The sequence below is a fragment of the Pseudorasbora parva genome, chromosome 6 (assembly GCF_024679245.1).
Source record: "Pseudorasbora parva isolate DD20220531a chromosome 6, ASM2467924v1, whole genome shotgun sequence".
In the NCBI taxonomy this organism is placed as follows: Eukaryota; Metazoa; Chordata; class Actinopteri; order Cypriniformes; family Gobionidae; genus Pseudorasbora; species Pseudorasbora parva.
In genome coordinates, this window is record NC_090177.1 from 31,465,260 (window position 1) to 31,489,966 (window position 24,707).

The 24,707-nt window shown below is 40.2% G+C and overlaps 1 protein-coding gene across 1 annotated transcript in view; it reads right to left on the minus strand.

Moving 5' to 3' along the window:
- Positions 1–23,831, minus strand: part of LOC137079510 (whey acidic protein-like) — a 42,403-nt gene extending 18,572 nt beyond the window's left edge. The window contains exons 1-4 of the mRNA XM_067447461.1: positions 23,732–23,831; positions 14,547–14,699; positions 9,331–9,483; positions 184–339 (exon numbers count right to left, since the gene is read on the minus strand). Coding sequence (XP_067303562.1) covers positions 184–339; positions 9,331–9,483; positions 14,547–14,699; positions 23,732–23,816 — 547 coding nt within the window. The 5' untranslated portion in view covers positions 23,817–23,831. The remainder of the gene's footprint in view (positions 1–183; positions 340–9,330; positions 9,484–14,546; positions 14,700–23,731) is intronic.
- Positions 23,832–24,707: the final 876 nt, after the last annotated feature.

A 24,707-nucleotide genomic window follows, 5' to 3' on the forward strand; every position in this document is an offset into this window, starting at 1 on the left:
AGAGTATGTGTGTTTCGTACCCAATTAAACGTAATTACAATAAAGTAATTACAATAAAGTAAGTAATTACAATAAAGTAATAAAGTAAAACAATATTACTAACTGTCAGTAAATTTTATCCAGTTTTTTCACGAAACCGGTAATTGTTCTAACCCTACAAAAAATAATAATATAATATAATACCTCGAGGTGGAGCTGGAGCCATACACTGAAGTCCACACCCACTGTTGCAGCATTTCTCATTATTGGCACAGTTACTGTCATCGGTACACGACACAAAAGGTATCCAGGCACACTCTTCTGCTGTATAACGTCTGATTGGACACAATCCTGGATTTACTGTTATAAAGACACAAGACAAAGAAAACATATTACTGAATGCAGAATAAATTCTTTAGTGTAAAAAACAAAGATATTTGGAAGTTGCACATCTATATTATTGGAATACTTTTCACAAGAAGGAACTATTTCCATATTTCTGCTTCTTTGTTTCCCTGAAAATAACTGCACACGTTAAAGGTGTCATGAAATGGCTTTTTTATTTTTTTATATTGTTGTCTGAGGTCAACTAATGACGTTCGTGTGGTTTTTACATTCAAAAACATCATAACTTATAGGTAATAGGCTATTTTCTGCACTGGTTTTGAGGCTCTCTCCTGAACGCTGGGTTTTGATGGGCATGCAGCACGGAAGTAATTAGATTATTAGGATTAGACTAGGATTAGATAAGATTTGCATATTTAATGAGCTTCAGCTCCTCCTCATATCTATGCCCCTGTCAGTTCAGTTCACGTGAGGGAGGGGTTGTTTTGAAAGCAGCAACCGGAATGATTCAAGTATGTCTTTATCAAACAAACACAATTACTTATTTCTCATCCACGCACGATTGATTGGACTATTATTTTTGTATTACATAGCCCACACGATCGTTCGATATATGCGTGAACACCGTGCACACACATACACGTGCGAGCAGTCGAGCACGCTCTTCAAATGTCACATCAAGAGAGAGAGAGAGAGAATAGTAGCCGGTTTTACCAGACTCTCGTACATTTCATTTGTACATAGAGCATGGCCACTCTCCATTGAAAAGCATTTATTTCCACAAAGGCGGGCAGTCTGTTGAAGTTTTAAACTATTGGATCTGCCCTAAGCCACTCTGGATCTGCCATAACCAATTGCTAACGTTTGGTCGTGACGTATGTCATGCGCCCTTCGCCTGTTTCACACAAATCCGACAACATAAATGTGCACTTGTGCAGGCCACCTCAGTGATAAAACCTAAAGCTCATGCATTCGGATTTTCCACAGTGGAGGGGAGAGTTTTGTGATCGGGAACGCGCTGCTCATGTGGTCCGTAACATGATTGTTGTAAATAAAATGTCATATGCATGGTATGATAATAAATACTGCTATAAATAAAGAACCAATTCAAATGTTTACGTGCTTTTATTTTAATTTATTTGGGCAGTGATGAAATATATTGCTCTTGTAAATACTTGTAAAGTATAAGTATAATACAAGTCTAAAAATGCATCCAAATAACAGCAAAGCGCAACCATACGGTGCTCTGTAGTGGTCAAAAATGATTATAAACATTTTGAAGTGATATATTCTTGAAAACTCAGAGATATGGATTCGGACAGCTATTACATCACCACATGACCTCGTGTTTTTTAAAAGCAGTAGGTAATTCGGCCTGGGATTTTTGAGTGGGTGGTGGGAGATGGACGGCAATAAAATCATTGACTAGCCCCTGTAAATGATGGCAATAGATTCCAACCCCATGAGAAACAATTATCGTCCAAATAGGGTTTCAGCAAACTCCTTCACCACTAACGGAGCGAGCTGGAAAATCGAACTGTTCCCGAATTCACCCAGTTGGGGAGGAGGGCCACAACCCAATGGCCACCAACAAACCCCCGCAAAGATTGTACTTGCTCCGGCTTTAACTTCTGGATATTCGGCAGCGGTGCCACAACGGAATGAATGATTTCGTTTTCTCCGCCGCCATTACAGAACGACAACTCAAACTAGAGCACAACATCAACGTCATCGTTCTCCGCCACTCCCTCTGTTCGCTGATTGGAAAACCTAAGAATACAACGCAGTCTCGAACGAAGCACTGAAGGAAAATGAAAATTGAGCGGATGTACATAGGAGGGCAGAGCCAGGCTAAGAGAATAGCAGAACAATAAAGGAATATTATGAGATTCATCTGCCTCCTGACGGGCTTCTGTTTGAGTAGCTTTGCGAGCCCTGTATGGAATTACCTTTGTCTCAATAAAACTGAACGAAACTTTATAAATCTGAACTAAACTTTTTCAGAAACTATCAAAAATATGCCATTACAAAAGAAGAAAAGCACATTGAAAATGAAAAAAAAAGAACTCAGTTGCACAAATGTAACAGAATATTCAGTATGCTTCATTTATTGGTAATGTTTTTCAAAAATTTGTTTTCGCAAATCGTGGATTGTGTATGTATTGGCAAAGATTTCGCTTACGTTTCTCAGTTTTCCGTTTGTTTTTTTGACACAAACCTCTCGTGGGGGCGGGCTTAACAGTGATCTACTCTGATTGGATAAAGAGCTTTTGATGGACAGGTCCTCTCTGACCTGCGCATATGGAATGATCTTGCGGTGCTTTGTGCCTAAGTGAATGTGTTTTGTCATAATGATCATGTTAGTTTATCTATAATGCGCGATGGGCGTTCGTCATGTTAGTTTGCGCCTCAGAGAATTGTATCTGTTGGATTTACATCACATAACTTCATCCTCGTCTCACGAAATACATGAAAGTAAGTGACCGGTGAACTCGGAGAAGAATAGAGTAAACTATAAAGTAATTTATATAACCCGTGTCTGATATGAATAAAACAGTCAAATTCTAACTGTCTGAAAGGATTGTTATTGCCACTTCCATACATCAGTGTGTTTTCGCTGGTACATGTGCATTTGAATGTCTGAACCTAAACTAAACATGATGTGGTCGAAAACACTGAATCGTAGTGATATGTGATGAGCACTGAGCTCGTCTGTCTCTGGCTCAGCGCCAACCAAAGCGTGAAAGCACTGATGGCACCGAAATGAGGAACCGAAAACTGCATTCTGATTCAGTCCAGTACATACCGGTTGTATAGGTACCAGTGCTATGGCACCGGGTGTCGGTACCCAACCCTACTGCTGACTAGCGTGATCTGATGAGTCGGTGGGCGGGTCTACTGAATTACATGTGCTTATTATTATTCTGTAGAGGCGGTGTTTCCTCATTCGATGACGTCAAGATTCGAACACGATCGTTTTCTGGGCCTGGTGTCTATAAAAGCTTTTCTTTAACTAACAAGGACGTTTTCAGCTCTGAAACTTACAGAATAATCTTCTATTTCCATGACCTTTTATATATCAGAAGCTCAAGGGAAAGTTGATTTCTCAATTCATCACCCCTTTAAAACGTTTATTATCTAATCAAATTCAAACATTCAGCAGCCCCATCATATAATGCTGCGTTCCAAGAAGGTTTTTTTTAGCCCGTAAGTTCCAACTTCAAACCCTAACTCATGACTTTGTAGCATTCTAGGCAAAGTCACGCCAAACTGAGCACAAGGATTTGTGGTAGCATGGCGGACCATACGGGGCGTATGCTCATTAACAATAATTTCTATTGCCAAAGGTGCTTACTTTGCTTATTTGAGGGGAGAAAAAAAACAGTGCTTAAGTTAAGAGAAGCTGTTATACCTTTTATTTTACATTATTTGTATATTTGGACATGTATTTGGTATTAATTTATTCTTGCACTCAATGGACTGAAAACGTCTCGGTTACGTATGTAACCTTAGTTCCCTGAGGGGAACGAGATGCTGCGTCGAAACGCTGTGAGAATGCCTCTACGTGATTGTGCCATAAAGCTCGTGTCGAATCAGTCCAATCGGAAGACGGAACGTCATAGGCGGGTGACCTCATAGACCGGAAACTATAAAGCACCCACGAACACAAACAGAAACTAGCTTCGGAAAAGCCTGAAGTAAGTGATCAAGGGCATGCCGGGAGTATGGCAGGGTGACGCAGCGTCTCGTTCCTCTCTGGGAACTAAGGTTACATACGTAACCGAGACGTTCCCTATGAGAACGCTTATACCCACATCGCCATAAGACCAAGTGCTCGTATGTGTGAAACCGCAGCGCACACGACTACGACAACACCTGCGCCCCAACTGTAGATGCTACATCAAGTTCGTAGAATCTAACGAAGGTAAGTGGCGAGGGCCAGCCTGCCGCATTACAGACATCTTGGAGGGAAGCCCGCGACAACATTGCTTTAGAAGCAGCCATACCCCTGGTAGAATGAGCCCGGACAGCCAGGGGAGACGGCTGTCCGGACGCCTCATAAGCAAGCGAGATGGCCTCGACCACCCACTTGCTCATTCTCTGCTTAGATACTGGAGCCCCCCTCTTCGGGGCTCCGAAACAGACAAACAACTGGTCAGTCTTTCTCCACAGGGCAGCTCTGTGGACATAAGCATCAAGAGCCCTAACTAGGCAAAGCAGATTCAGTTTTTCCTGGTCTGACGTCACGAAAGGCGGAGGACAGAAGGCTTGAAGAGTGATAGGCCCCCAAGGGCCGGTTGGGACCTTAGGGATGTAACCCGGTCTGGAGTGAAGAAAAGCCTTCACCATCCCAGGTGCAAACTCTAAACATGAGGGCCCTACCGAGAGGGACTGAATGTCTCCAATTCTCTTAAGAGACGAAATGGCCAGCAAAAAGATAGTTTTAAGTGTCAGGAACTTGTCTGATACTTCTTCAATAGGCTCGAAAGGGGCCAGAGATAGACCCTGAAGAACAATGGCCAAGTCCCAGGTTGGGACCCTCGAGTGAACCACTGGCCGAAACCTCAAAGTACCACGGAGGAAATGAGTAATTAACGGGTGTCTTCCCAAAGACACTCCACCCAAAGGAGTGTGGAAAGCAGCTAAGGCCGCCACGTACACCTACTTGTACAAGGGGCGAGACCTCAGACCTCCCTGATGGTTTATATAGGCGACCACCGAAGTGTTGTCCATCCTGACCAACACATGGTGGCCCCTGAGGTCTGGCAGGAAATGTTTCAATGCAAGAAACACAGCCAGTATCTCTAGCCAATTTATGTGCCATAGCCGCTGATGTTCCTGTCATAGACCTAGGGACGAGCGACCACTCATGGTCGCCCCCCACCCTGTGAGAGATGCATCTGTCGTTAGCGTGACGCGACGAACATGAGCCCCTAACACAGGTCCCTGGGACAGAAACCCAGGATCTTTCCACATGACCAGAGCACGAAGGCATCGCCGCGTGACTTTGATCTTGCGGAGTGGATTCCCCCTCGGGGAGAACCCCCTGGTTCTGAGCCACCACTGCAGCGGCCTCATATTCAGCAGGCCAAAAGGTATTACGTTGGACACAGCTGCCATGAGGCCTAACAGTTTCTGGAACTGCTTTACAGTGACAAGTCGGTCTAGCTTCGGTTCTTTTACCGCCAATAGGATCGATGTTCTGCTTGTCGGCGATAATTGTGCCCGCATAATTACCAAGTTCCATATTACGCCTAGAAAGGTGGTCCTCTGAGCTGGAGAAAGCACACTTTTCTTTGCGTTTAACCTCAACCCCAACCTTGACATATGTGCGAGGACAACATCTCGATGCTGAACTGCCATCTGCTCTGATTGAGCCAAAATCAACCAATAGTCGATGTAATTGAGTATGCGGATGCCCTGCAGGCGCAATGGCGCCAGAGCTGCATAAACACACTTCGTGAAGGTGCGAGGTGACAGTGCTAGACCGAAGGGAAGTACTCGATATTGGTATGCCTCTCCCCCGAAGACAAACCTCAGAAACTTCCTGTGATGTGGAAGGAAGGAAACATGGAAGTATGCGTCTTTGAGATCTATGGTCACAAACCAATCCTCGGATCTGATCTGTGACACGATCTGTCTGAGTGTAAGCATCTTGAACTTGAGCTTTGCTACAGAGCGATTTAATAGATCTAATATCGGGCGCAACCCTCCATCCTTCTTTGGTACAATGAAGTAACGGCTGTAAAACCCTGACTCCCTGCTGGGAGGAGGAACACTCTCTATAGCCCCCTTTTGCAGAAGAGTCTCTACTTCTTGTGCCATAACCAGAGCCTGCTCCGGGCCCACCTCTGTGGGTCGGACACCACTGAAAGGAGGTCTTCTGAACTGAATCGCGTACCCCCTTTCTACTATCTGCAGGACCCAACGAGATATATTCGATAGACGTTTCCACTCATCTAGAAAATCTACTAAGGGAACCAGCCTCTCGAGGCAGGCCTCTGGTGTAATTTGAACAGCAAGTGCAGTGCCCTGAAGCGGCGAACCGGCAGGGAACACCTGACTTGACTGCTCGCATGCCCCCCGAAGAGGGAGCGGACCACCCTCGGGTGGCCCGTGGGGACCGTCTGCACCCCGGCATTGCGGCGGGGTTGGCAGCGCGACCCCCTGAGGGCACCGAAGGAAGACGGGTACCGTGTACAGAGGTAAACACCGTCTTCCTACGGAGGGGAACACCCTCAGCGTCCTGACCTGTCTGGCGTCAGGACTTCTTCGAAGAGGCCTTTATGGCGATAAGGACTGTCCTCAGATCAGCCCTTCCCCTCGAAGGAATCGTCTGCGAGCGCCGCCCCGCCTCCCAGTCTCTCTGCGGGGGAGCACGGGTCGCGGCGCTCTGCTTCTGTTGCGCCCTGTGCGAGGAGCTCGTACTCGGCTTGGGCTGCTGTGCTGCAGCAGCCCCTGGGACCTGGACCCAGAGAGGGAGAAACTGTTTGAGCGCCACCGCCTGCTTTTTCGACTCCTGAAACCTCTCGGTGACAGTTTGAACTGCGTCACTGAAGAGGCCAGCAGGAGACACCGGCACATCAAGCAAAAAACTTTTCTCCCTCTCCTTGATTTTAAGTGGGGTTGAGCCAAAGGTGCCTCTCCGTAGCCACCAGGGCTGCCATAGACCGACCCACACATCTCCTTGGTGGCACGGAGAGCGAGATCGGCTGATTGCCTTAGCTCGTTGATCACTTCACCCCCCACCTCATCTCTACCGCCCAGATCCCTCAGCAGGTCGGTCTGGTATGCCTGCATGATTGGCATAGTGTGCAGACACGCCGCGGCCTAACCTGCCGCCGAGTGCACTTTACCCACCAACGCCGAAGTTGTTTTTAGCGGCTTGGTGGGTAAAGTCGGGGTTTTAAGGGACGACGCCGCTGAAGGCGAGAGATGGCTCGCAAGTGTCTCTTCTACCTTCGGCATCGCCCCATAACCATACTGCCTTAGCCCTAAGATGTTACTATAAGTTAATGTTTGAGGACTAAAGACTCTGTATGATGCCGGCTTCCTCCACGATCTAGACACCTCGGTGTGCAGATCAGGGAAGAACGGAAAGCCCCGACATTGAGGCTCTGCTGCACGAGACGGTAGGAATTGCGCATCTAATTGACTTTTCTTATGATGGGATTCAGATCTTTCTACCAGCCAGTCGATATTTAACCTGGCCACAGCTCTCGTGAGCACCTCAACAAGCTCCTCGCCAGCGGGTGACTGAAGTGGTGAATCTTCATTTGCGATGCTCTCAAAGTCCACCTCCTCAGAGCTGGATAGTTGGAGCACCGGTGCCCTGCCCTGGGAGGAAGAACTGCCGTTCCAGTGCACTTTCACAGGTAGAAGGTCGGAAAAACACAGGTTACGGGCTGCCAGCTGTGCGACACACCGGTCTCGTCTCGCGGCTGAGTGACGGGAGCATAAAAGGAGGTGCAAAGGCAGCGAAAGAACGAGAGAGGACCATGTGAGGGGCTGCCCGCACGCGGTTTTACTTTCGTTTTGTTTATTTATTTTGAATTAAAGTTTGTTAAACGTTCGCCGGTTCCCGCCTCCTTCCCTCCATCAACGAACTTCGTTACAATAATATAATATAATATAATATAATATAATATAATATAATATAATATAATATAATATAATATAATATAATATAATATAATATAATATTATATAATATAATATAATTAGGGCCGTCAATATGAACAAAATCTCCTCCTTTGGCTCATTTTATAATATATGATCACGCTCACTTTAAAAAAACATTTAAATGCAATAATACAAAGGAGAACACAGTACTGAATTGAAATAGCATGAGAAAATGGAATGCCTGTCAGATACGCATCATGTGCAGCAGTGGCAGGTCTTAAAGTGACAGCATCCTAATAAACCTGCTGCTGTTTGTCATTAATGATAATCAATGAACAAAAGAAACTGAACAATAAATGAGACTCACTCACTTATTTATATTACTATTAGTGTAGTGATTAAGTTCAAAATAGAGAATTCCAATGCAAAGAGGCAAATTTAGAGTAATTTTGTTTAGTCATTTTAACTTTATTATACTTATGTAAGCACACACAAGTGAATATTAATAAATGCAAACAAATACAATTTAACCCAAGAAAAGTTTAAAAGAGTGCTTAAAAAGGCAAACTTATTTTCCCTTATAATGTACAGTAGGCTATACATATATATAAATTGATATTGATGAATTTAACAAAGTTGCATTTTGCATTCAACAAAAATCATTCATCAAGTGTGATTTGTCTGGTAATTATGACATTTAACCAGTATTTGAGATGTGTGAAAGACTATTTGACTGAAATGGTATTAGAAATAATCTCATAAATAATGTATGTAAAAAAGACTAAACTGTTTAAACTAAAACTTGACTAAGATTCATTGAGTTTTCTTTTGACTAGAACTAGACTGAAATAATGAGACTTTTAGTCAACTAAAACTTGACTAAGTAAAAAAGATATGTGAACTGTCTTAATTTGACTAAAACTAACAAGGGCATTTAGCACAAGATTAAGACTAAAACTAAATTAAAAATAGGTGACAAAATTAACACTACCGGTCTCACTGGGACAATAGAAATACATGTATCCCTGATATATTAAAGCCTCGGCTAAATGTGACATTTATTACAATGTGTTTATGTGAAGATTATTTTAAGTTCACATAAAAAAATAAAATTATATATATATATTTATTTTTTATTAATTAATTAAGATAATTAATAGCTTTCAATTATACTTTAATGCTTTATAATGTTTTAGTATTGGTTTCGGTGATACTGGCCTTCATTCACAAAAATATGCCATTACAACGAATATGTAACATATTGGCCACTATCTTTATGTTAATTCTGTTGCAGAGCTTAATTACAAAAAACTTTTTTATTCGTTGTTATTTTTTATCAATTTTCAGCACTAAATGTAACATATAATATAACATAACAAATACCTGTAACTGGAGCCATACACTGAAGTACACATCCATTGTGGCAGCATTTCTCGTTCCTGGCACAGTCACTGTCATCAGCACACATCCATCTGAAGCTTGTCATGGCACACTCTGCTGGATTAATGTTTCTACTTGGACACACTCCAGGCTTTTCTGTTATACAGACACATGACAGAGAAAACATATCACTGAATGCTGAATGAATTTTTCACTGTAATATATATATATTAATAATGTTATGCTTTATTTGTTGTTCGTATTGGTAAAGAGCTGTGAGAAAATGAGATGAGCGTGTCCGCGTCTGTTTCTTCATGACATATGACGGACTCATGTCAGTAAGGTCAAGCCCGTGGCGTAGGTGGAAGTACCGACCCCGTGCCGAAAATCTCATGTTTCTCCTCCAACTTCAAAAATATTCAGAGATTGCTGTTTTATCTTTATATATATATATAGTGGTGGGCTGTTATCGGCGTTATCATGCTGCGTTAAATTGAGACTCAAAAAAATCGCTGTCAAAATCGAGAACGAGTCTTCGAACCTGCGTAGGCTATACTATGCCTAGTGTCAAATTACCACCACATCAAACGTGATGTGTTAACATGGATGCAGCTCTGAAGCCACCGGGTTTGCTTCAGGGAAAATTTATTTTTTATCAAGCTTGCAATGGAAACCTCGACAAGACTAAGGTTGTTTGCATTTTGTGCAATGCAGAATTAGTTTACTGTAAGAGTTCTTCCAGTCTCGAGTACCACCTAGACCAGGGGTCTTCAAATAATATTGCTTGGGGTCCAGTAAATGAACCCTCCTCACTGGCTGAGGTCCGGACAATTATATACCTAAAAACATGAATTGATGTTTTTTTGCCAGACTAAAGAAATTAGTGTAGATTAAAAACAATATCTCTATTGAACAAAATATAATATGTTCTCGTATAGATAAACATGTCTTTTCAGATTGTTAAAGCAAACATAGGTAATCCTTCACAAAATGTATCTAATTTTTAGGTTGTTCTGTTTAAGTTGCTTTGGTACAAAATATCTAAACTCAACCAGTAAGTAACCATGTCTGACAAAAATATGATGAATGAAAAAAATACCTTCATCTCTATATCTGCACTGAAAATACATTCATTTCAACATTATCAACTAAAGTGCTTTTTCTGCTGAACTGAGATAAACAGCAAAAATCTGAGACTAACTAACTAACTAACTAACTAACTAACTAACTAACTAACTAACTAACTAACTAACTAACTAACTAACTAACTAACTAACTAACTAACTAACTAACTAATTACATGTATCTAATATTCAACACTGCTCTTTCTGTGCTTCAAATAGACTTTTGGCTCATTTTAGCACAGTCAGAACAGTTAGCGGTTCAGCACCAAGATGCTGTTCTCGCTCATATGGAAATATTGGGGTTAAGGTTAAACGCAAAGAAAAGCATGTTGTCTCCGAGGCAGAACATCACTTTTCTGGATGTAGTGTGGGATACAAAGACTATGAGGGCTCAGCTGACGCCCGTTCGGTTGAAAACGATCCTAGTAGCTGTATCCCGGATAAAGCTAGGCCAGTCACTCACTGTGAAACAGTTTCAAAGACTTCTGGGTTTGATGGCAGCAGCGTCCAACGTGATAACTTTTGGCCTGCTGTACATGAGACCCTTGCAGTGGTGGCTAAAAACCAAGGGATTTTCCTAGAGGGGAAATCCTTTTCACATGATCAAGGTCACGCGGCGATAAATTTGTGCCTTGGCTATGTGGAAAAATCCTTGGTTTCTGTCCCAGGGTCCGGTGTTGGGCTAACCTTCCGGTGTTGAAGGTTGTCCCCTTCAACCTTAAAGGTATATGTGTCAGCCATATCGGCCTATCACGTTCATCTCGATGGTGCATTAGTGGGGAGACACCCTTGGGTAACCCACTTCCTTCGTGGTACTCTGAGGCTAAGACCTAAGACTTGGGACCTAGCTATAGTATTAGAAGGCCTGACTCTGGCCCCCTTCGAACCTATTGAGGAGGTGCCAGAAAAGTTTGTAACGCTAAAGACGTTATTTCTTCTGGCCATCTCTTCTCTTAAAAGAGTTGGAGATTTACAAGCATTGTCTGTTGCTCCCTCATTTCTTGAGTTTGCACCGGGTATGGTGAAATCGTTTTTGTTTCCGAAAGAAGGATATGTCCCAAAGGTTCCCACTAATGTGGCAGGGCCTATAATGCTGCAAGCCTTCTCTCCGCCTCCTTTTCAGAATCCGGACCAGGAGAAATTAAATCTGCTCTGTCCAGTGAGGGCACTAGATGCTTAAGTCCACAGAGCTGCCCTTTGGCGTAAGTCAGATCAGCTGTTTGTCTTTTGCAGGTCCCCGAGTAAGGGAAAGCCTGTATCTAAGCAGACCCTAAGCAAGTGGATAGTCGAGGCTATTTCACTAGCATATGAGTCTGCCGGCCAACCTTCACCACTAAAGGTCCGAGCCCACTCTACTAGGAGTATGGCTGCCTCTATGGCTCTTTTATTAGGAGTTTCTCTTCAGGAAGTGTGTGATGCGGCAGGATGGTCCTCTCTGCACACATTCGTGGGGTTTTATAACCTGGATGTGCCTTCTACCCCAGGTTCTCGGATGCTTGTAACATAGTGTGCGCTGTGATTTCACATATACAGGCATTTGAGAGTTCCCGCAGTGCTGACGCAGTGTGAGTTCCCTCGATAAGGGAACGTCTCAGGTTATGTATGTAACCATTGTTCCCTGAGAGGGAACGAGACACTGCGTCGCCTTGCCATACTCCCTGCACACTTGTGACCGACTTGTTCGACCTATCAGAAGCTGAAACTGTTTGGTTCAGGGGTGCTATATATAGTTTCCTGGTCAATGACGTCACCCGCCGGTGACGTCCGTGCACACCATTGGACTGATTTCACGAGTGCTTCATGACGCAGTCACGCAGAGGCGTTCCCGCAGTGCTGACGCAGTGTCTCGTTCCCTCTCAGGGAACCATGGTTACATACGTAAACTGAGACGTTTTGTCTCAGTGCATGCATTGTTTTAGTTTGGCAGGGTCGCTGCTAGCTTATCTTAGCATAATGAATGGAATCCTATGTTGCCAGATAGCATGTCCTGAGTAAAAGTGATCCAAAAAACCCCCCACCCGATTACTTATTGTGCCCTGCGTATTCACAGCGAGTACAAATAGCGATGCAGATTTAAGCATTATTAGTATTATCTAGGGACCTCTGTGATTTAGAAATTACTCCCCCACAACTGAGGGATAAGCAAAGCCTATGATTTTACTCAAATTTACTGACTTCTCCCGGATATGATGTCAAGACTTCTTATAGATATATAGCTGTATGAAATCATAAACAGGCATCGATATCGTTTTGATTATTTTATTAAATAAACATAATTTCGTTCAGTTAGCGAACAGACGCCATGAACTGAGCGCAGACCAGCGGCAGGAGTCAGATTTCATTCATCACGAGTGAGAAGCTGACAATATACGGCGGAAGATTCAGGTTCAGAGCTAAATGTAAAAGAACCCATTTAAACGAGCTTGTCATTTTACTGTTCTGTTATGTTTTTCATTAAAAATAGTATTGAAGTTAATATTAAACACACCATTCAATCAGTTTACTCCCAAATTGATGCTCATTCTAAAGTGAAAGTATAATCCGTGTGGCTGCATGGGAATTCATAACGGTGCGCATTATGAATGCAGACTTTATTCTTTGTGAAAGATAAAGATAGAAATGCTCACAGGAAAAAAAAAAACTTGCAAAAATTATATACAATCCGCCTAATCCTGGCCAAATCACAGAGATGTCGATTCGCACGGGACTAATATTAGGCTTGTTTGAGATGCGCCTTGCCTCGCCTGAAATAAAGGCGAGACTAGGCGGCTGCAGTGAGGGGAGGAGTCAAAAAAGAGCAGGAAAGCCGGACAGTTCTCTCCTCTCGTAGTGGATCAGACACTGCGAGATCAGTTGCTGATATCGCGGGATTCACACTCATGCTCTTTGTTGCTGATAAACTGGATGTAATTTAAGCTCTGTTGCTTTTATATGAAAATAAATATTATGAACAAGACACCACAAGTTTTTGTTATTTATTTCCATTCGAAAGACCTGTTTATCAAGCATTTTTACTTTAATTACACACGTTTTTATATTTTTTTATTAATATGACAACAATCACATAACCCACAGAAAGATCGCACTGTCCGAGAGTTTGAGAATATTCACACATAATTTATACACATGAAAATATGATATCAGAGATTAAAAATCAAATATTTTAAAAAAAGAACATCACGGTTGTTTAAAGCAATAAGCTGTGTCGTCAGCAAGTCGTTTCCCATCATGCTTTTAGTCAGTCCAGTCGGTGGAGAGCAACTGCGCTCGACTGCAGAATCCGACACATCTGCCTTTTGCTAGCGAGAGTTTTTTGACATATGTCAGCATGACATCAGAGCAAGGCGGACCGCACTCGGACACATTTGTAACCGGCATGCATCTCGCGCTGATCACCGATCGGTTCTGTGCAGATTTTGCTCATCTCAAACAATCCTAAATCTTCGTCTGTGCAATGCATGCACTGAGACAAAAATGCATTTGCCCACACATCTAAATGTAGGAAAAAGTTGTATAAGCACTATTTCAAAAATAGTGTAGTGTTCCTTTAACTCCCGATGCTGTTGATGCTCATTTATTCATTTATTCCTTCATGCTAGCGAAGCAGCAGCACAACAGAGGATTAAATAAACCACTAACTAATCTATGAACACTGAACAGTCAAATTCTTATATTGAATGCCATAAAATTATCAATTACATGCAATGTATTATTCAAATGAACTGAATCAATAAGCAGCGCAGGAACCATAAGTTCAAACCTATTTGCCTATTATAAACAGATTTCCTCAAATAAAAGTTAAACTATAGGGCAGCACGTTCCGGTATTGTTGTTCGTTACCACAGCAACCACTTTGCCTGTCAGAATTTGTCTGAAAGCGTGTTGTGGTCTTGCAGATCATTTACTTAAAAAAGTTGTTTAGGGTTTAGTCACCCTTTAATTTTGTTTTCCCAAATGATCGCACACCTTAGTAGGCTCATCAGCCAATCAGATTCAAGCCCGTATAATATAATATAATATAATATAATATAATATAATATAATATAATATAATATAATATAATATAATATAATATAATATAATATAATATAATACCTGTAGCTGGAGCCATACACTGAAGTCCACATCCATTGCTGCAGCATTTCTCATTATTGGCACATTCACTGTCATCGGTACACGACACAAAACGTATCCACTTACACTCTTCTGCTGTATAGATTCTGCGTGGACACACTCCTGGATTTCCTGCTGTCCAGACACAAGACAGAGAAAACATATCACTGAATGCTGAATTTAATTTTTCTCTGTAAAAAAAGAAAAGAAAAAGTTTTAAGAAATAACTATTTCAGTCTTTCTAGTTTAAGATAACTGAAATCATTAGCAAAGTGATATGGAACTGTAATGCGATCAAGACCTGCCTGGAACTACATTTGCCGTAGCCTGGTCCTCATAGACAGTAAAAGAAATGGACCCAGCGACCCCATAGACTTTATGGGGTAAAGTGAAGTCAATTAAAAGTCTAATTTACAAATAAATTCTTTAAAAATCAGACTATGATTTTCTGTGTTTTTTTTTCCTTCTCATTTTGTCTTTCATAGTTGAAGTGTACCTTTGATGAAAATTACAGGCCCCTCTCATATTTTTAAGTGGGTGAATTTGCACAATTGGTGGCTGACTAAATATTTTTTTGCCCCATTGTATTGGAATATGTTTTACTAGAAATAACTCTTTCAGTCTTTCTTCTTTAAAATGTTATGTTTTATTTGTCATGGGTTTTGGCCATAGAGTGTAAATCATTTGGCGAAGTGATATGGAAATGTACGAAATGCGGTCAAGATCTGCCTAGAACTACTTTAGCTGTGCGTTCCCATAAAAATAACAAACATTTAACAGCTCCATCAAGCATTCATCCAGCATTCAACAGCCCCGTAGTATATGTACGGGATAATCCACAGCTAGCCATGCATTAAAGCAATTTAAATGAATTTTTTTGATTCATGATTCGGATCGCCAATGTCACGTGATTTCAGCAGGTTGCCACTTGATCCGAGTAATGAATCAATCCACTGATTCATGACCGTTTGAATCTTTATTTGAGGTCTGAAAAGTAACGCGGAAGAGAAGGCAATGCTGAATAAAGTCTTAGTTTTTGTGATTTTTGGACAATTAGTGGTGGAGATGACGTTAGCTAGAAGCAATCTGTAAGCAACTAAACTAACATAGTTATGTTGTTGATGTTACTGTACTAGCATCTTGCGTTGGATCTAGACAACACAGGGAATATTATCGTTAATATTGTCTCACTAAGAAACTTCCAGTTTAATCAGAAATTGTTTAGACACTCAATAAGCGGATAAAATGTGACCCCGTCTGTGAAACCCTGGCTAAAGTCACAAAATTTAATTATGAGATTTTGATCGTCAAAGTACCATAGCCATAAAAATGACGAAAATAAGTCATTTGTGTTTATTGCTGTAAATGATAAATTATACCAAGGGATTTGAGATACAATACTCAATCTTTCATTCATACCATTGTAAATACTGAAATTAGGGATTTTATTGACACTACACTTTATACTTTCGCACAAAAAAAAAAAAAAAAAAATTGGATGCAGGCTCCCTAAACATCGATTTTAATCATCTCAGGGGGTTTTCATCAGAACAAGACCAGCTGATTCGTATGTTATTCGGTTCAGGAACTTATTTTTTTAACATTAGGAAGAGAAAGACATTAATATCAATCGGCAGTCAATATATCAATATCACGAGCGGCAATCAGGTCATTGCGACTTAAGCCGGGTTCAGATGTCTGGTGAGATATTTTCGTGTCATCGCCAATATTTTAATATTTTCTTCTTTGTTTTGTAGCTCAACATTGTGCCAATTATAACCATCTTAATTTAAAGTCATATTAGGCCTGCTATATGTCAATATAAAACATGTTGTGGATGGTGGTGCATCCGATTAATGCAGTGTTTCCCAACTGGGGTGCGCGGGGTGCCGCATAAAAGGTTTCAGCACACACTTGCATCGCGGTTCATCTCACATCTGATGACGCATCTTTAATATAGGTTGTTACTTGAAAATAATGCTTTATGTATGTTTCTGTCGATGGATACACCATCAACCATAAAAAAATATGGACGACTCGACATCATCGTTTCCGCTTGCCAGATTTGAAGCTTTCAGGCGGCCTGCACGGCGCTGACATCTTGGGACCGAGTCTGCGCAGTAGCGATTTCGGGACCGGAGTTGGGCAATAGAGCGCAGGAAGTAGAGCAGAAAGTACAGCCGCGATATCAAAAGCCCACCCACACTCTCGCAGATGCAGAACAATTAATTATGTTGGTGTGAAATAAACAGTATAAATGTAGAAATTAAAGCTAAAGCTCCAATCTGCTCCCAAAAATTCAGAAAAAAGTCCGTTAGTGCCTCAGTGACAACTTCACTCAGAGAAGACGTCGATCTCAGCTGTCAATCATGACGTCACACCCCCCGTTTTTAAAGCATCAGATGGCTAACTAAAACTAAACTTATTTTAAAAACGAACACTTGAAATGAAATCATCGTGATGATAACTGCCTTCAATGACATTAACTTTGGGGAAAAAATATTTGAAGTGTAATTTTATTATTTAGTTTGCCTCGTGTCCATTAGAAAACACAGAGGAGCGGCTATACTGGGACCGGTCACCGGGGGGCGATCGGGCGCGAAAGCTTCAGTATCTGAGAGGGAGACTGCAGGCTTGGGATACACGTGTTGGCTCCTCAATTATACACTACAACAACAGCGATAATAAAAGAAAAACGTGGACAAAAGGTCTCTCTTAGTAAACTTTGTTCAATGCATGTGAGTGCTGCCGTATCTTCGTATGAATAGGGGTGTAGAGCCAGAAGACGCGATTGAGAACTCACGTGCGATCGCGATGTGAGAAGATTTTTCTCTGTGCGGTCATCCGAAAGCGCGCACATGTGTCATATATAACTGAAAATGGGAGAATCTCAGCTTTAATGTGGTATATGGCTCATATTCAGGATAATTATGTGACAAATGTGTTGCAGTTTTTACAAATAAGCTTGTGTTTACATTGGAATTTCTCAAAAACATGATTTTCTGAGCCCGAAATTTAGCAAATCTTTAACATAGCCATACTCAGTTAATATTAGTGATATCAAGGTTATATTTTAACAGAATGTTCTTTACATTATATAGGATGATTTTATGCAGAAAACAGTGAATCACAAAAAAATGACTTTAGGAGGGTTTTCACAGACAGGGTCACACATCACTACTTACTGCTCGCCATGGTCGTCGCTAGGCCCTTTTTAGGGGGCTTCAGACCCCTAAACTTATGCCTCAGCTCCCCTAAAAAATATGTGATTAACCTTTAAAACCTTTCGTCACGTTTTTTGGTCTGTCTCTTCAGTCCGCAGAGCGCAGCGCATGTCAGAAGCAGAGGTGTGTATGTGTGTATGTGTGTGTGTGTAAATTTAAGTGTCTTTGGTCTGTCACCACTCGTCAATGTCAAAATATTTGATGAAACCAATCAAATCATAGTAGGCGGGCTTTTTGGTCACACAGAAACTGCTGAGGCTGAGCGCAAATTTTATCCATAGACAGTAAAAGAAATGGACAGAGCGTTCCCATAGACTTCAACGGCTGAAAGTGAGGGCAATTAGAAGCACTCACTTCCTGATGGCTGAGCGTACTGCGCAGGCTTAGACTGAGCTTGGCGACGTAGATGTGTCGTGAGCAACCTGTTTGACAGTTGTAGGTCTTCTAGTAGTTGTGGAAAGCGAAATCTGAATCACGTTGTTTAAATGTTTTGTCCCGTTGCTTTTGGTTCACTATGGGCTTCTCCCCACTCTTCTTCCTTGACTTTATCAGACTTTATGTCTCCACGTCCCCCCGACTGTCTCATAGACAGTAAAAGATTGCCTGCGAGCCTCTCCTCAGGTCTATACTGTAATTTCTCAACTGTGTGACAGAGTCGCGTTGGTTATGAAGCAATCGTTAGCATATTTTTACAAAAACAGCTTCTGTGGGGCGATAGTGTAAGATACAAGGTAATGGAGCCTTTTATGCATTGTCGTGTTTCTTTAGAAATAAACAATGGACAAATGGAATCTTTAAACGCCTCAGATGTAAAGTTATTCACTGTCAAAGTGACTCAACAATGAATGGGAGTCAATGGGATGCTAACAGCAGGTGATGGCTTGGTTAGCAATGGCCGCCCCTATGGGTGGAACGCTTTCCGAGCGCTAGATTACCCCCTTGATAATCTGTGCCCCCGATTTGGCCGTCTGAGACAAATTTAGCAAATCCTAAAAGATGACTCTGATCCTAGGCTAAAATCTGACGTCTTTGATCATTAGTTTGACATGTTCACCGGCAGCCGATTAATGACAACTGCGATCAAATTTTACCACAGACGAAATTCTGGCAGTGTCAGAAGACTTGCCACACAATCCTGCAGTCTGAATTCTCCTATGACAACAGTCAAATAACTCGGTTTTTCAAGACAAACTATGACCAAAACGAGAGCTTGAGATTTCTTTGTAGTCAGCATTTCATTCATTCAGCGCGTCATTCATTGCTGAAAACTCAAAGGATGAGTTTTCTTGCGTGCGTCCGTTTTAGCGCGCCTCAACTATCGTACAGTCTGACATTAATGACAACTGAGATATTATAGTGTGACAGCTTACATCTGGGATCATGTTCATACAGTCTGACAAGGAACATTCGCAAAGGATTTAAAAAAAAAAAAAATAAATAAATAAAAAATAATCGCACAGTGTGCAGGACCCATAAGATAAATATAAGCAGCTAAACTAAACATTCATGTTTGACAGCTGCTGCTTTACATCAGAAATGTTAAACAAAAGAAAAAAAATATTTAGGCAAATGAATAAACTTTTGTCTTATGTCGCCATTTTTAACTGAAAATATGCCTGTGATTCATAATGTAGGCCTTATTAAAGAAATAAGAAATATTAAGCCATTTTCATCAGATTAGGAATAAGATTAATAATGAATGTGTATATAGGCTTGTTGTAAATTAATATAATTCTATTTGTAAAATTCAGTAAAAAATAAATAAATAAACTTAAAACTTTAATAAACAGTAAATTAACGTGTCTAAGAAAATTATTCATAAAACATATAAATATCAGTATGTTAATATGTAAACCATACGTTTACTTTATTCACTGACAAAAATGGAAAAAACTACGAAAGACAAATAATCTAATGCCCAGTGACATGGTTTTCAAGCTATTGTTATCAAAATTTTTGCCCTTCAGAACATCTTAAAAGGCACATATGTAGATCATAGGAATCAAAATTTTCTCGGGGGAGCATGCCCCTGAATCCCCCCCCCAAACATTTGGGATCTCATCTATGTGATTATAAAACTGCCTACATTATTGGGTATGATTAATGGATGTACAGTATGGCCATGCAGTAAAGGTGTTAACATTTGCTGTATAAGTGATAAACAGCATATATCCTAAGGGTATGCATGTTTGTAAGCTATTAGTTAACAGCACAATTCGGACCCTAAACTAAAGTGTTACCATTTTTTTTCTACAGGCCTACAGGCCACTGGGGGCTGAACACCCCTAAAATGAAAATCCTAGAAACGCCCCTGCTGCTCGCAGGGATATAGTTTGAATTGCCGCTTCTCCAGTATCAGTCGCTAAGTCGAGCCTGGTATTGTCCAGGTTAGAAAAACTGTCCGCGGTGAAATGGGCAGAGCAAACAAACAACTTTTAGTTAAACTGTTGTGGTATCCAGTTATAGATAAACATGCCTGTTGACAGTTTTGTTCAGTGGGAAGGGTATGAAAAGTCCCCCCGTCCCCTGCACAGCCTGGAACATAACATCTATTTCCATGATCTGCTATTTTCGCTTTCCCCGCGTGACGCATGTGCTGCTGTATACAAATGTTAATATACGTAAATATTAATGATCCCCAGACATTGCGTCCCAGTTGGCGTTAAGTCGAGAATCGCCTGTTTTTCTGTGGTGTTTTTCACAAACAAGATTTATATATGAAGGAGGAAATAATGGGCAATCATTTGAGACTCACTGTATGTGATGTCCATGTTCTGAACTCTTGTTATTCAACTATGCCATGGTTAATACAATTTTTTCATTCTAGGGCACCTTTAAGGATATAGCAAACATTGGCTAACTTAATGATTATTTAATGGATTTATTAAAATTATTTATGATGACAGGCAACAGTGACAGTGACAAGGCAATATCACTAATCATATAATTTATTTAAATTAATTATGTAGTGTGAACTGGCGTCTTGAACCACAGTTTAGGCTACTATAAAGACGCATTACATTTAATGCATTAAATTACATAATAATAATAAAAAAAATAAAAAAAAAACAGTTGGAAATTTAGTTTTTGGTGATTGTTTTCGTTAAATTAGACATGGAAAGTAGTAGGGTTATTTCAGGTTTAGGCTTGGAGGTGAAGTTATGTTTTCTACCATCTTGCTGATAACGTTTCTTTAGTCGTTCGGCAACCCTGAAGTCAGAACCACTATAGGCGATCCACCCTTACAATATATAATGTAATATAATATAATATAATATAATATAATATAATATAATATAATATAATATAATATAATATAATATAATATAATATAATATAATATAATATAATATTGAAAGAATCCAAAATAATCAAAGATATTTGACTTTGAACAAAGACATTTGTTTTACTGTGTTCCACCCCCCCCCCCTCTCTTATCAATGGGGCTGTTTGGGATTCCTAAAGACAAAGATATGTTGAGGGCCTGTAGGCCAAATGGTGCCACACCTGTAGTACAGTGGGGGAAGTTTGGTCAGATTGGTCAGTTTGAATGTCTCAGGGTTTCAGTCACATGGTCAAGGGATGGATCAAAGAAGATTCCAACGGTTAACATTACTGTAGTGTAAAGCAGAGCAGGACCGAGTGTTGTGGAGCTGATCACGGCCACTGGAGTGCTTGTTATACAAACACACGGCTCGTGAGCAGTGTTGCCACAGTTACTTTGAAAAAGTAATCTGATTACTGATTACTGCTTTAAAAAGTAACTTAGTTACTTTACAGATTACTTGATTTTAAAAGTAACTAAGTTAGATTACAAGTTACTTTATTAGTTACATTCAGCAGTTGCCGACAACACCCCTGCCGCCTCAAAATAGAAATGACAACCGTTTTTGGCAACACACTTTATTGCATTTATGCCCGAGCCTGACGGCCCCGACTTTTTTACGCCCCTTTTTTTAGGCTTCTCCTTCTTTTTATATTTATTTTAATAATTAAAATAAACAATGAGATGTGCTGGTGGAAACAACATGAGACCATGATAGCTTGCGCCACTGTCAAGATATGGCTCGCGCAGGGTTAAGAGTCCGTTTCTTCAGTGCAGCTGCTAGAGTTATGGCCTTTTTACAACTGGTTCCTTCATTCATTTTCTCTGATCAGGTATCTATTTGGGTGCGAAATGATCAGGAGTAGGCCTAAATGCCTTCCGAGAGTCTTTCGAGACGTATTTAATTCCGATCACTCAAACAAACCAATTCAGAAGGTGCATGAAAGCATTTCAAACTAAACTGGACAAATGTAAATGTATCTGGTTGTTTAAACCATATGTGTAAATTTTACTCCTGGCAAATAATTAAAAAATAAATGTGTGAGAGTGTGTTATGTTGTAGTCAGATAGATATGATGGTGCTACTGCAACATCGCTGCAAATGAGTAAAGCAAGCCAACGCAAATGGCCGTAAATGAAACTTTAAAATAAGTCACACAAAACACAATCCTCTTCAATATAAATTAATAAGACTAATGATCTTACCAGTGCTTAGGTCGCTCTGTCTCATATTGCGATCTTTGAATTTGAAATGAGCTGCTGAATAAAATGCTGGAATCTTTTGCTTTGATGTGAACTCCGTTAAATGAGCATAGGCTATACCGCGGGAATTGAAGATCGGATTTATATTCATTTTGCTGAAGTCTAAGGTAGGCTATAAGACAACCTGCATGTACTTTTTTTTTCTTTAGATTGTGTAGCCCGTTTCGTTTTTTTTTTGAGCGCCGTTGCGAGCAGTAGGCTAATCTATCAGACTGCCTCAGCTCAAAAATGCCTTTGTGGTGGTATAATAACTAGCCTACTTTGTTTTTAATGTCAAAGTAGTTATATTTTGTTTCGTTTCTTTATTAAGTTCATTTAGAAAAATGTTTAGAGCAATTTTTTGTTTGTTAAATTAAATTTTTAATTTTTTTAAGTGACGACCTGAGTTAACCGCATGTTTAATAGCCTAGTCTGTCAAACCAACTCTTGAATTGTCTTCCCTATATAAACTTTAATTTAACAAACAAAAAATTGCTCTGAACATTTTTCTAAATTAGGTTGATAAAGAAACGGAACGAAAAATAACTACTTTGACATTAAAAACAAAACTGAACTATTTTAATGGCTGCAACAATGTAAAAAAAAAACAAAACAAAAAAAACACAGGCTCCAGCCAGACTCGGGCTGAGAATTTTGATAAGCTGTCGGTTTTTACTAAGGAAAATGACTAAAATAGTAACTCACAGTGACTTGGATAAGTAACTTTAATCTGATTACTGGTTTGGAAATAGTAACGCGTTAGATTACTCGTTACTGGAAAAAAAGTAGTCAGATTAGAGTAACCTGATCTGCTCGTGAGTACCGGGACTTTTATTATGACAGGACGGGATATAGTCCCCGGGTGCCTGTACTTCCGCTTTTTCCGGTCATGATTATAAGGTATCATATTAGATACATTTAAGTGTGTTTAAAATGATGTAATGACGTTACTCTGTGCGTTCGCTCAGCACTGCTGTGACATGTTCACACTGCTAAAAGAAAAGCGCTTCAGCCAAATAAAACTGAGGGTAACGCAGATATCATGGCATTGACAGGCGACTCACTCAAATGCTATGCTGAAACGTCCCGGTCCTTAGTTAAAATAGCAATTTTCTCACAATTTACAAATAGTTGGAAACATTTGGGATATTGTAGGTACTCAACTGAACAAAATATATAACACTGGCCTAGTGGTTTTTGGATATTTTACTGCAAAAATACTACATAGTGCACCTTTAAACATGTACAAAGTTTCTCTTTCACTGGATGTCTGTACTGTATGTTTAAATTGTAATGTCCTGAGATGTCATATATTGTAAGGCATTAATGCATTTCTTCAGACTGGTACTGAAGTTAAAGAGCATGTATGTTCTTACCTGTGTTTAGTCCTGTAGCAGCTTCTGTTGAGCTCAAGCATCCAGACAGACACAATAACACCGCGCAGAGCACTAGAGCTGTCATCCTGACGACCTGCAATCACACAATGAGCTCTGCTGGAAAATCTCTCAGAAAGACCAAGTATTTGAGTTAGCCCTCAACCAATGGCGTGAGTTTAGGGCGGGGTGGTTTGTTTTGGTGAACAATAGAACACTTCCTCAAGTTTTTAAAAATCCAAGGTGTGAGTGATACATTTAGAGAGCTCCATGCCTGTTACTCATTACTGACTTATATTTTCTATAAAATGAGTTACATAAAACCTAACAGTGAAATTCACTAAATGAAATGTGTTAATTTATTTAACTAAATTAATTAAATACATTTTTACAAAATTTACTAACTAAATAAAATAAGTTAATTAAACTTAACAAATATGTGTGATGTGAACTCAAAAGTTACAAAAAAAAAGTTACTCAAAAGCCCGTAAGTTACAACTTCAAACCAAGACTCAAGACTTTGTAGCGTTCCAGGCAAATCGAGCCAAACTGGCTGAGCGCAAGGAATTGTGATGGCTAGATAGAATAGAATAGAATAGAATAGAATAGAATAGAATAGAATAGAATAGAATAGAATAGAATAGAATAGAATAGAAAAACTTTATTAATCCCCAAAGGGAAATTGCGTTGTTGCAGCAGCAAAATTGACACAAAATACAGACCAGACATATGACACAAACTGACACACAATGTAATATGCAAATTGCAAATTTTCTTTAAAAATAAATTAAAAGATTAAAATAAGATAATATAAATAACAAATTCCACAGTGTGCATTGATGTTCAGTTTAGTATCATATACAAATACTAAAAAATGTTGAGTGTAATATTACAATAATATGATGTCCTTATCATTTACATGTCCTTCAGTCACCTCAGTCACCTCAATCTCCTATCCCTACCCATAGAATAGTTATTG